Source organism: Pipra filicauda, unplaced genomic scaffold (genome assembly GCF_003945595.2).
Source record: "Pipra filicauda isolate LSUMZ 115617 unplaced genomic scaffold, ASM394559v2 scaffold36_size6622888_pilon, whole genome shotgun sequence".
NCBI lineage: Eukaryota > Metazoa > Chordata > Aves > Passeriformes > Pipridae > Pipra > Pipra filicauda.
In genome coordinates, this window is record NW_024104498.1 from 18813 (window position 1) to 31773 (window position 12961).

The window sequence follows — 12961 nt, forward strand, 5'->3', positions numbered from 1 at the left end:
CCTGCCTCAGTGCAAGGTGCTGTAACATTTTAATGGCAGCTTTGCAATAGGCTGATATTGCAAGATAAATAGCTTGCATGCTAACATTGTTCTCAGACAAAGGGTCATATATTGGAAGTGCTTAAAATCTTGGTTTTTTAAATTTTGAAAGTTAATCTATTTTACAGTTTCAAAATAGTCCCTATGTATGTGATTTCTCCGTAGTACGTATAGTAATAAAAGAAATGGGATTTGAGAAAACACCTGATGAAGATGAAACAGCCAATCTTATCTGGAGTGATTGTGCTGTGCAGCAAGAGAAGATTGCTGAGCTGCGGAACTATCAGGTAGGGGAGATTTTTGGTAGTTCAGATTTGTGACGTTTCAGTAAACTGCTTCACTCTGAAATATTCAGTAATGTGTCAGTGCTCCGTTTCGCTGGTGTGGAGGGCAAAGAAACCCCACAAAACACAACCAGCCAGGCTCAATGAGGCTGTACCACTGCATGTCTTAAAATCCTATTCTCTTTCCCAGAGTTATTTGTTCATACCACTGGGAATCTGGTGCTTAAATATTTGGGGCTGTTCTTTCATGTTTTATCTGCCAGCTGGGGGTGTTGTGAATATCAGAGTTTGAAAGAAGATGCAAAACTTCATGTATAAGTATCTCATAAGCTTTTAAGCAGTAAGTTAACAACCAGAGCTCTCTCCACAGTTTCTGTGAATAAATAATTTGGTTTCTTTACTGTTTGTGATAGCATTCTTTGTTCCTAGATAGCTTGGTGAATAAGGGTATGATAGTCTCATGTATGAAATGAAATCAATAGACACTTATGTTGATGGAGGAGAATACAACTTACAGCATCTTTACTATTGCTAAGAATATGTAGTATAATGTAAGATATTATCTTAAATAATTTAGATTTAATACTAGTTATTTTTGTCTGAGCATGCAGTTGAATGTTTTAAATGATTGTATTAGGTATACCAGAAAAACTAGAAAGTATCAACCAGCTTTCTTTTTTTTCTACTTCCTCAGAGAATCAACCATTTTCCAGGAATGGGAGAGATATGCAGAAAGGATTTTCTGGCAAGAAACATGACTAAGTAATATTTCTTTTAATATTAAGAAGTTTTCCAGCTATAGTATTTAATGCAATACAATATGGAACTCTTGCTTGTAAAGTTAGTTCATTTTTACTAAGAAACTGTGAGAGGACCAAGAATAATTTCCAAAGTTCTTTAATAACTTTTGCTTTGGTCCTGGATCTGTAGTATTGGAGTGGGCTACTGTATCTCTCCAATTGACTTCAATGGAAAATGATGTGGGTTCAGTTCTCTGTCTACACATTGAAGAATGTAGGTGAGCCTTGAATTATTGTACAATAAACTTAATCCATAATACACCCAGCTATATATCCTATAGTGGTAGAACAGAAAAATAACTAGTATGTGGATGGATAGTGAATCTGGAATCCTGTGCAATGTGCTCTAGGATAGCCCTGCTTGAGCAGGGAGGTTGGACCAGATGACCAAAGGTGAAGCATCTTATTGTTTATATAAAAAGTAAGTCAGTGAGGCTCGTTTGTCCAATTACACGTTCTCACTATAGTGGAGTAACTGGCTTCTGAGGAATTATCCTCACTGGGAATCTGTGAGCAAGACCTGTAAGAAAACAATACTAAATAATGATTTGGCAGCCTGAAAATAAGGAAAACTTTGGGGATAAATATGTGTCAGTATTTTGGTTATTCTAATCTAAGTTAGTTTGAAGAGCAGTTATTAATAGAATTAATCTTCTGGCTCCCAACATTACTTACACTGCATTTACTGTTACCAGAAGAGAATTTGTTTTCATATTAATGTAATTAATGTGCTATCTCCTCTCTCTCTCTCAGTTTCTTTCTCTCCCCTTTTGTGTTCTGTAACTAGAACACACAATATGTGGAATGCATGTGAATATTCTGTGCATTGCTGTGGTGTCTGCATGTCCTCCATGTGGACCAGAGCTCCCATGGCTCAGTAGCACTTCACAAGCACTTTTCACTGTCAGCTGGGCAGCTTTGTACACAGTGCTATCCCCACATATTGCTGCAGTTCTATGATTTAAAAATTAGTCAAATGGACAAAAGGCTCTTGTTATTGTGTACACATTCTTTCAAATACAGTCTGATTATACCTCTCTCAAGCTACTGAATTCCAAGGTTGAAACAGTTTAAAGTTACTCAGTGCTGAGATTGCACATATAGATAGGACAGGAATAATTCCTCTGATAACTCTGGGTCAAACATCTGTGTTGTGACTTCACTTAGTATCCATACAGGCAGGAGGGTTTTAATCAGTCTGTTTTTTTTCTCACTACTGGCCTCACAACTCAATGCTTAGTATTCAAAATTTATAAAAATGAAAATTATATGCCCTGAGACTGCTTGTGAAATCACAAGTCAGTTGGGATACATGGTTGAGCAGGCTCTTTCCTGTAGAGTGCAGGATTTTTTCCCCTACAGCTGTTGTTCTGTCTTAAAATTTATTTAAACAGGATTGTACAGAAACACTAATTCTATTCTCTTGCTTTTCTGCTGCATGCCATCTTTTCCATTCCCATTACTGACTCTACTGATTGCTATCATTGACAGTTCATGAACTTTTCTTGGGAATTGGTGGGGATTAGAGTCTTTTTTCTTTTACTTCTACATTTGATGTTATACTGATCTCACCCTTCCATTTTATGCCAGTTATTGGGAATGGAGTGAAAGAGCAAATCTACCTGACTATAGGCAAATACTATTCAGGAGGAAAGGCACTTCAGGAATTCCTTTTGCAGCTAATATCCAGGATCTGGATCATAGGACAACGTGGTTTTCACATGCAGAAGAGTGGAAGGGGGCAGTGTAATATGTAGCATGTGTAATATGAATGAAGACAACCCAGCAAAGAAAGTGAACGTGGAGTAATGGAACAGGTAGAAAGAGGAATGTAATGGAGAACAAAAGCAGGCATGAGCAACATTTTCAAGGGTGATAATCAGAACACAAGAAAGAAAAAAATAATAGTAATAGAAGTGCCATTGTAGGGCCAACTAGATCTTAAGAGACCATTTTTGAATGCACTCTTAGATGAGAGCTCCTCATGTGAAGGATAAGTGTGCTTAGAGAATGAATACAGTAAATGGGGGAGAAGGTGCACAGGATGAATGGATCCATCTGTGAGATGGTGGTTTTTTGCAGCTCCTCTGTTATTTATATTTAAAAGGTTCATGAACTGATCATGGGCCAAGAATCATTCTCATCCATCCCTACCTACTAACCTCCTTTCATACTTGAAAAGCCGGAGGATTTTGAAACCTGGGCAGTGGAACCTGCGTTGTTGGACTGACAAGTCATGTCTTTAGTAAACTGTGTTTTGTTCAATACCTTGGACTCTGCTGAACAGAAAGTGCTCTGAGATCAAGAGCACAGTCTGACCACATCTGTGAGCTAAAATAGCACTCAGAAGAACAATAATTTGGTGTTTAATTCTCAGACCTCCTGGTAAGGACTGTGAAGGCTAAAGAATAGAGCAGCACAGTGAAAAAGTGGTTACCCACAGCAGTGGACAGCAGATGTGCTGAAAAATAGGGCTATTGTAGTGGAATAGGCCTTGATTCCACAAGCTACTTGATTATGTTCCTAAGGCCTTTCTGAATAGGGCCAAGCGAGGAAAGAACAGAGCTGAATTCTTTTGTTGAAAGTTTTAGTGAGCCCCAGAACTTGTAAACAATGCCGAAGTATTCCACTTCATATTATTAAGTGTTTGTAATCTACCCAGTTATGCATCAAAGGGAAAAGGCATATAGGACTGATGTACTTGCAGTCACAAAATACTGTGAATATATCTGGAATACTTTGAAGCTATATTCATTGGGTAGGGAGTGTGTGTATCGAAACCCTTGAGTAAGTTAAATGGCAAGTCTCTAACATGTAACAGGATGCATATGATAAATAATCTGGAGAGGGATTTATCTAACACAGAAATTGCTTTTTGCCTAAAAATAAGACAATTTCTGCCTAGATAAGCTACTCAGTTGGCAAAGTAATAACACTTGTAAATATAGAGCAGATGGAGAGTAGTTTAACAATATGCATGAATCAGGAATTATAATATCTCCTTATGTTTTTTAAAAGTTTTCCTGAATATTTAGTGGTTTTCATTAAATCAGATTTCTAAAAATAATAGTTATGATGAAGCTGTGAAAGCACTGAACCTCATGCAGGACTATACTACAGCTATTGTAGATTCTGCAGAATATTTGCTGGGGAGTTGGCTACACAGTTTGGTGACAGCATATCTATTATGCCAGTAGGGCTTGGCTGCAGTCCTAGCCTTACAGATGTGGCTGACAGCTCTGTTTTTTCCATTAGTATTTAAGCCACTTAAAGTATCTTATACTGCATCGGGATTATTATGTAGGCTCATAGTAGAAATGAAAAATGAAAATGATATTGCCTCTTTTACACTTATCTTGATGCCTGTTATTAGTATTTTTTGCACCCATGAAGAAGCTCCAAATATCCCCTATCCTCTTCTTTGTGTGTTGATCCTCATACCTCCCCAAACACATAACAGTATGAAAATTAAAATACTTGCCAAATATCTCTCTGCCCCTTCCCCCCAAAAATATCCATATTTCTAAAATATTTCAAAGAATAGGAATAGCAGGAAATCATCTGAGTAACTGGCCAAAAATTGTAACAGGAGTCAAATGGATGCCAAGAATGAGATGGATGCCAGTAACATAATAAGCAAAAATGCACAAGATAGTCTGTGTTTGAATATAACATATGCACATGCATGTGAATATGTTACAGAGCTCAAACTATGCTTAAAGAAATGCAGAAGTTTGATTTTATGGTACAGAATTTTGTTGAAAAAGTTCCATTGTCACATTGTCATAAATGCTTTTTAATCCTGAGGATTGAAACATCAAAGTAGTCAGAAGATTTTAACTCGATTAAACTTTTTTTTTACAGAATGATCAAGAGTCAGCCTCAGGAGTACAGTTTTATTCCTCGGACGTGGATCTTCCCTGCAGAATACACACAGTTTCAGAACTATGTAAAAGAACTGAAGAAGAAACGTAGACAGAAAACTTTCATAGTCAAACCAGCTAATGGTGCAATGGGACATGGGTAGGTTGTGAGTTAACTTCATCTTCTCACCCATCAAACGTGAAATCCAGTGCTAATAACATTAACAGAAGCTGTGTATTAGTAAGAATATTGTATTTCAAGATCCATGTATGAAGATCCATGTATAGGGTGAAGGCTTCACAAGCCTCAAATAAGCTCAAATAATTATTAAGTTCATGCTAATTTTATTATGAATTTATCTGCTGCTTTTAGACTTATGGGGTGAGAGCACACTGGGCATAAAGGGGAGGGTTCTGGTGGCTGAGGCTGTGGGGGTGTCGTGTGGGAGGATGTCAGGATGTTTCCCAGCTCTGAGACCAGCCCAGCCCCCCCGTTGCATTCCCAAATCACAGCCAGGCAGAGGAGCAGAAATGTGTTTGAGAGCAGCAGCTGCAAGGTATAGGAGAGAAGAGGAAATGCTCTTGGGGATGTGGCTGGAGGTGCACTCTTGGGAGGAGGTGACACCCGTGCTGGAAGAGGGACACCCCTGAAGAGACCACGACCTGCAGCTGAATTGAAACAGTTTTGTCTGTAACAGAGCTGCATAGTAAAAATCTAATGAGATAAATATTGCAATTGTATTATTACTTCTTGTTTCTAGATATTTCAGTTGTAGCTTTTATTGCTTTTAATATCAATTTGGACTATGCAATATAGTAAAGCTCTTAGTTATTCAAAATATATCAGAATTACTAGAAAAATAATTCTCCATTTCCTCATTTTTCAGTCCTCTTGATAAGGACAAAGATAAGCTGAAGGGAAAGGTACCAGCATAGTTCAGAGAAATGCCTGGAAGGTACTTCAGTATGATAGGAATATTCAGCACCAAAACTCTGAAATGTATCTTAAATAATACAGAATAAGATTAAGGTAGCAAAGTTCTGGGAATTTGAGGTTAATAACTGTATACTGAAAATATTAGCTTTTACAGTTATTTAAAAGTCTATGTAGTTAGGAACTGGGAGTTCATAATTCATATATAAACCTTTTTTCATTCTGATGTGGGGAAACTGGAAATACAGAAATACCAAGCTTAATCTATGCCATTCTTAGCCATGCAGATCAGTGTCCTGCTTTGCAAACATCATCAGTATGTCAGGTTAGCACTGAAAGTTCTTTGCAGCCTGTACCTCGTGCAGAAGTTGTGACAAAGACTGGAAGTCTATTTTTAGAGCTGCAGGGGGAATAATCACAGAAGCTGGAGACTGGTCGTTCTGCCAAACAATTTCTGAGTGCAGAGCAAACCCATTACTACAAATTGTTGAATCAAAGCAAGCAGAAAGTTATTTTGAAATGGCTCACTGCCTGTTTTCATCCAGTGAAGAACCATAAAGGACAGGAAACCAAAAGCCATGTAAGGGAATGGAACTTTTTCTCTCCCCTAAAAACTAGATACGTAAGTCTCTTTCTCTGGGTAGACTTTAGCTGATTACCTGGCTGAGTGACCATGGAAATGTATTTCATAGAGTAATGTTCAAGTTCCACATTTTTAAAATAACTTTTGTTTTTACCAGGATCTCTTTAATAAGAAATGGAGAAAAGTTACAAGCTCAGGATCACTTAATTGTTCAGGAATATCTTGACAAACCATTTCTTATGGAAGGCTACAAGTTTGATTTACGTGTGTATATTCTTGTAACCTCCTGTGATCCATTAAAAGTATTTTTATATCATGATGGACTGGTGAGAATGGGCACGGAAAAGTATCACCCCCCCAGTGACTCAAATTTGGTAAGTTGGAGTTCATTCCAATTTATTGCTTATGCATATAGACTTCTACCTGTATAGGGTTTGGAGAAGGTAAGATAAAATAAATTGGGGTGTGAGATTTAATTTGATGCTCGTCTGGATGAACTTCTGCATTGTCATTGAAGAGAAAAAATTAAAATGAAAGTACTTAACTCATGCTTTTCAAAATCACAAGCATAACCATATTATTGCTTATATGTAAAAATTTTATATGACTGCATGTATGTATGCTACATATGTACATATTTAAATGTTTTCTACAAGAAAGCAAAAGATATCAATTATTGACATTCAACCCAGAAAAAATAAAGTAAATCAACTCACTCCAAGAACAGTCACTTTGCTTTTATGTTCATGTGAGACTCAGTCTGGGCTGGGGTGGGAGATGGTAATAAGGTTTATCTCCTGCCAGATCGTTGTTTAATGTCCCTGAAGTTTAGAGCCTGTGCTGAGGGTCCTGCAGGTTTCAGAACAGAGGGAAGCAGCAGCAGAAGGGAGCAGTGTGGGAGGGGGTCACTGCAGCCCCTGAACTGAGGGATCTGCTGCTCTTGGTCAGTGCCCGCTGCAGCACGGACAGGACAGACCTGGCAGCTTTAGGGTGATCAGTAGGGCTGCTGTGAGCTTGGGGAAAACCAAGAAATGGTGAGATTGCTAAAGATTTTGGACACTTTCATCCCCTTGTTCACTGGATAGCATCTTGGCCTGTTGAGGGGTGTAACCCTTCTCTTCTAGCACAGACTAAAATGCAGATGTGTAAGAAAGAAGTAGATTTGAAGCACTGGTAGATTTGATTTCTTATACCTCACTCTGTACTCCATTGTATATTTCTTTTTCCATAACATATACTTTTAGAGCTACTTCAGTGTAATTATGTAGCAGACAACACATGTAGAGCCTTCCTCCCTACTTGCAAGTTAAAATTGTGACTGTGTCTTGGTGCATCTTTGAAAAATGCAGGTATAATTTGTAGCCCAGTACAAATGCTGTATTTGGAAGGGTTCCAGTACTATATTTGGAGTAGCTTGCTTTTAATATTTTTGTTTTGCTACTAATCTCGGCATTAGCAGCACTGAAATATGCTCTGAGAGGATAAATGGAACGGGCAGTTGTTTCTGTTGTTCTCACAACTGCTCATGCTCTGGTTTGTCTATTGTATGAAATAACCTGGCCTGTCCCCAATGACATTGTTCTCTGGGTGACATTATTCCATAGTGACATTGTTCCAAATAACTTCAGACTATTAGTTCACATGTTTAACAAAACACTGTCATGTTTCTTGTAGTCTGAAAAATAATCACTTTTGTCTGAAATAATTTGAATTTCATGAAAAGATTACAGTTATGATGACTGAAAACCAATAGATTTCAGAATGATTCTCAAAGGAGTAATTGGAAGCCACAGGAGAAATTCATTACTTCTAGTGCTACTACACTATATTTTTAACTAGTTTGCAGTTAAATCGAGTTGTTTGGTAGATTTCATGAAGTTTTTTTTAAACATAAGGAAGTATAGTGAGATAAATGGCAGCAGAAGGCTTGTGTTAGCTATCAAAGAGGAAACGGAACAGAAAGCTTATGGTCAACTTAGAATATCAACTACTCTCCTGTATGTAATCAAACACGGCAGAGAACTGTGATGAGGACAGTCCTCATGGTAGTGTAAGTGGAAAGCTAAATTAATACCTGCACTGGGACATTATGTAAATCTACAGATATGATTTATAAATTGGCCTTGCAAAGGGAATGTTTTTTTTAAATTCAACTGATAACATGAATCTAATGCTGGTGACATTTTGCTCCTTAAAGTAACTGTAGTACTCCCTCATTTAATCAGGCATTGGAATGGGCTGCCCAGAGAGGTGGTGGATTCACCATCCCTGGAGATTTTGAAACGCAGATTGGACGTGGCACTGAGTGCCATGATCTAGTAAATGGACTGGATTTGGACCAAGGGTTGGACTCGATGATCTCGGAGGTCTTTTCCAACCCAATCGATTCTATGATTCTATGATTCTATGTTGTGTGTGTCTTGAAATTTACCTCCCTCTGATGTATGGCTACCAGCCAGTTAAAAATGAGCAATTTTGGCAGATATCAATGTGGCAGATGAGTTTATATGTAAAAGATATTTTAAAGTATCACTATAATGAGAACATTTCTCATAAATAAGCTACAGTGAAAACTGAAATGTGGGATTGTCTATGAAACAGATGCCAGAGTGTTTTTTAGCACTTTTAAAGTAGCACTTCAAAATACCATCTTTATTGTTTGCTTCTTGTGGAATGTAATCATTCTGTAAGTTATCATAATTGCTTCTCACATTTTTAGCTAGTTGTTTACATACAGACCTGTAAAAATGGCAGATATATTACATTATCTAACCAGATATTGAGTGGCAGATCAGTGGACTGCAGCTGGCTTAAATATGAGCCCAGGTTTTGCTGGAAGAGGGTTAGAACATTCAGCATTCAGTATAAATCTCCAAGAATTGCATATAGTGTATTTACAAATATGAACTGTTTGGCTATGTCATTATTGATTTAATGTACTTTTAGAATTTTCATTATTTTGAATTGACTATTCTGGAGTTGTATTTAAGTTTTTTTTTTATATCCTTTTTCCCTTTTTTTAGAGTCAACTGTATATGCATCTGACTAACTACTCTGTCAATAAACATAATGAGCACTTTGAACGGGATGAAACAGAAGACAAAGGAAGTAAACGCTCCATAAAATGGTTTACTGAGTTTCTAGAAACAAATAATCTTGATGTCTCCAAATTCTGGAGTGATATTTCAGTAAGACAAACTAATGCACTTTTATTTATTTTGTGTGTTCTTAGAAGATTAGTTGGTCTGTTTTACTGCAATACAGAATGATTTCTGAAACTTTATTAATCCAAATTCTCAGCAATGCATGCCGCAAAGGACATACTAGAAATGATTATTATGTTCTTTAAAAGACTTACCTCAGAGTCAGATTACAAATTTAACGTTAATGTTTTTCTGAGGATCAAAAGACCTTTAAAACAGTGGTTCACATAAGTCATATGATACAAAGGAACCATCCCATTTAAATTCTTGGAGACTTTTCTAGAGTATAAAGTGAATTTTATGTGTGAATATTTACAACACTGTAGTCAGTATTGTATATATCTGTGGACTTTGACCAGCACCACTAAAGTGGTTGTGTTACAGGTGTCTTTAGGTGAGGAATAGGCCTAAGACTGTTAGAGCTTAGAGCTGTATGTATGATTCTGAGAATACTTGCTGAAAACTATATTGCAAAATGAAATGGGTGAAGATTGGCTATACTGTACTATGTTCCCCATATGCTTTTATTATTTAACTTATTATTTTTCTCCAAGTTCATATGTACCACGCAAAGTATAACAATATAGTCTAGAACTATATAAAATTATATGTTTTCCTCCTATGGAAATAGTTTATTTATTATAGACTATTTGTTTGGTATTTTAATTTTTTTAGTAGATATGTAAATGACATTTAAGATAGTAAAGTATGCAACACAGTAATTCGGTATATACTGGTGCCTTCTGCCCTGATGAGTTTTTGTGGCACCCACCCCTGCAGGAGCTGGTGGTGAAGACTCTCATCGTTGCAGAGCCGCATGTTCTTCACGCGTATCGCATGTGCAGGCCCGGGCAGGCTCCAGGCAGTGACAGCGTCTGCTTTGAAGTCCTGGGGTTTGACATTCTGCTGGACAGAAAACTAAAACCATGGCTCCTAGAGGTAAACCTCTGCATACAGATGTAAAGGAAAGTTTTAGGAGTAAAGGTAACTGAGCCCCAGCTGAATCCATATCTATGTAAGAAAACCGGCAGAGAAAATCGGTGCGTTGCAGGAGGTGCTGTTGTTGAGTACATAAATGGTGCTTTTTCTGCAGCACCCCTATGGAAACACTACCTTGCAGTGATTTTTGGATACTCAAGTAAAAGTAATTGTTTTCCTGGACAGCTGTTGCATTTCAGATGTTTTCGAAAGTTGTAATGGGAATTGTGATGTTAATGTAGTTGTTACTGTAGCTGGAGGACACTGATTATGGCAGCTGGGTGCTACATGGATTTGCTTCAGAAGCATGGCTGTGGAATACAGCTCTGGCAACTTTTGTCAATGTACACTCTTAATTTGCTCCCTTTTGGGGATATGTGTTCTTTTTCTCTCCTATGCTTTTTAAAAACACCCCCATAAATAGAGGAAACTAATTCAGTATACATGAAATACTGCAAGCAATTGGCATAAATGGACTGGAAGAAACATTTCTCCTCTGATATGTTTGGTAGTGGTACAGTTAAGCTCAAGTGGTGCTCACACACATTTTCAAACAGGAATGTTTGAAGTTCGTTTGTTGTGTCTCTTTAATTGCACTATTAATGACATATAGATGAAGCTCACTTGTCTTTTTCAGATTGTCTTATATCATTTTGTTAACTGATTGGGAGGCTATCCTGCTGGAGGAAAACAGCAAAATGTATTAAAAATCTGTCTATTGACAGTAAATCATGAATATGGTTTGGCTACTGATGAGCAAAATGTACACAATTAACTCAGCGAATTATAACCTCATTCTTAGGCCATTAATACTGCCAACAATTGTTTTGGCATTCTTATTTCTCTCAGGGGTTCATCATAATTTTAATTAGAAAAATAAAATTCCTCCACTGTTGCTGTGCAGACATAGGCATATTTGGTGGCTTTGATGTTCTTGCCAAAAGCAGCACATGACATGAACTTAGTCTGTACTCCATTGACATCTTCTGTTTTTGTCCAGTGAAGCCTGCTGTCCCTTTGATTTAGTGCTACACTTCCAGATTACCATCTATAGATTGCCTGTGGCTTGCATATAACTGGATGTAGTTACTGAAGTGCAGATTAAAGCTGGTCCATGTATCATTGCATCCAGCCCTGTAGCAAAAGCTGGTAGAGCTCTTCTGGGAGAGATGGTGAGGCAGCCTGTGTCGTAAATCCATTCTGAAGGACACACCTCTATGTCCTCTCATGTTTGCATGAGGTATGGAGAGTCTGGGGGGCTTGATTCACCACTTATGATAATGGGTCTCCAAGGAGAATCATACTATCCCAGACTTCTGGTTTATGAGAGAGAGAACTCCTAGAGGAGTAAATGCTGCTCTGGTACTTTGAGTTGCTGGAGAATACTTCAGGGCTTGGAGTTGTATGCCTGGTTACTATTTTTTTTGTTCATACAAAAGTCTAAGTACTTTGCCAGACATTTAACTAAACTAACAAAATTTTCAAACTTTGAAACTTACTTGATTTCTGTATTTGTCTACTATTTTTTACTGTGCTTATTCATGTTTTTTGCAGCACTCACAACAGAGTACTTATATGTATGCACACTGTATGTATGCTACATGTAATGTAGTAAAGATCAAATATTCAATGTATATAAATACACTATACATAATATATATATTCCATGTGTATATATGTGCACATATATAGATAATTTTTTTTTTCTAAAACAGTTCTGGCTTCTTCACCAGATTTCCACTCTTAATCTCTTTCCACCATTTCAATCTGGCCAAAACCCCCTTAGGGGAGTGAATCATTCTTTCTGACAGTGGTAACAAGTACTAATCACAAGGCCCTGAATGTTCCCAGTGTTATGGGAAAATTGCCAAAATAGCATTAGGATGATAAATCTAGTTTCATGTTTCCACGCCTCATGTAGCTTTTCTGTTATAAAGATAGCTTAATAAACTATTACAAGAAATAATTGTGCAACATATTATAATGACTCTGCTTCCCTGAGTTGACTTTTGTTTATATTGCCTTGATGCGTTGTAGCTCTCCTGCTCCTTGATGCTACTGAACTTCCGGAACCTTCTACCGGAGTGAGGGCTCTGGGAAATGCAGGATTGCCATCTTGTGGCACCAAATGTTTCTGGCAAGCATTTGTGCAGTCTCAGCAGCCTCCATCCTTTCTGAGTAGCAACAACTACCTAGATCTAGATCTCCTTTCAGTTCCCATAAAATCCAGTTTTACTCTTTTTGACCAAAATTTCCAAGCTTGCTTATTTTATGTGA

General features: G+C 37.4%; 1 protein-coding gene across 5 annotated transcripts in view; it reads left to right on the plus strand.

Annotated features, from left to right (window-relative positions):
• TTLL7 (tubulin tyrosine ligase like 7) overlaps window positions 1-12961 on the plus strand; it is a 59218-nt gene that overhangs the window by 16457 nt on the left and 29800 nt on the right. For all 5 annotated transcript variants that reach the window (XM_039384698.1, XM_039384697.1, XM_039384701.1 and 2 more), the window contains exons 4-9: window positions 205-326; window positions 1018-1085; window positions 4988-5146; window positions 6661-6877; window positions 9527-9691; window positions 10487-10645. In XM_039384698.1, coding sequence (XP_039240632.1) covers window positions 205-326; window positions 1018-1085; window positions 4988-5146; window positions 6661-6877; window positions 9527-9691; window positions 10487-10645 — 890 coding nt within the window. The remainder of the gene's footprint in view (window positions 1-204; window positions 327-1017; window positions 1086-4987; window positions 5147-6660; window positions 6878-9526; window positions 9692-10486; window positions 10646-12961) is intronic.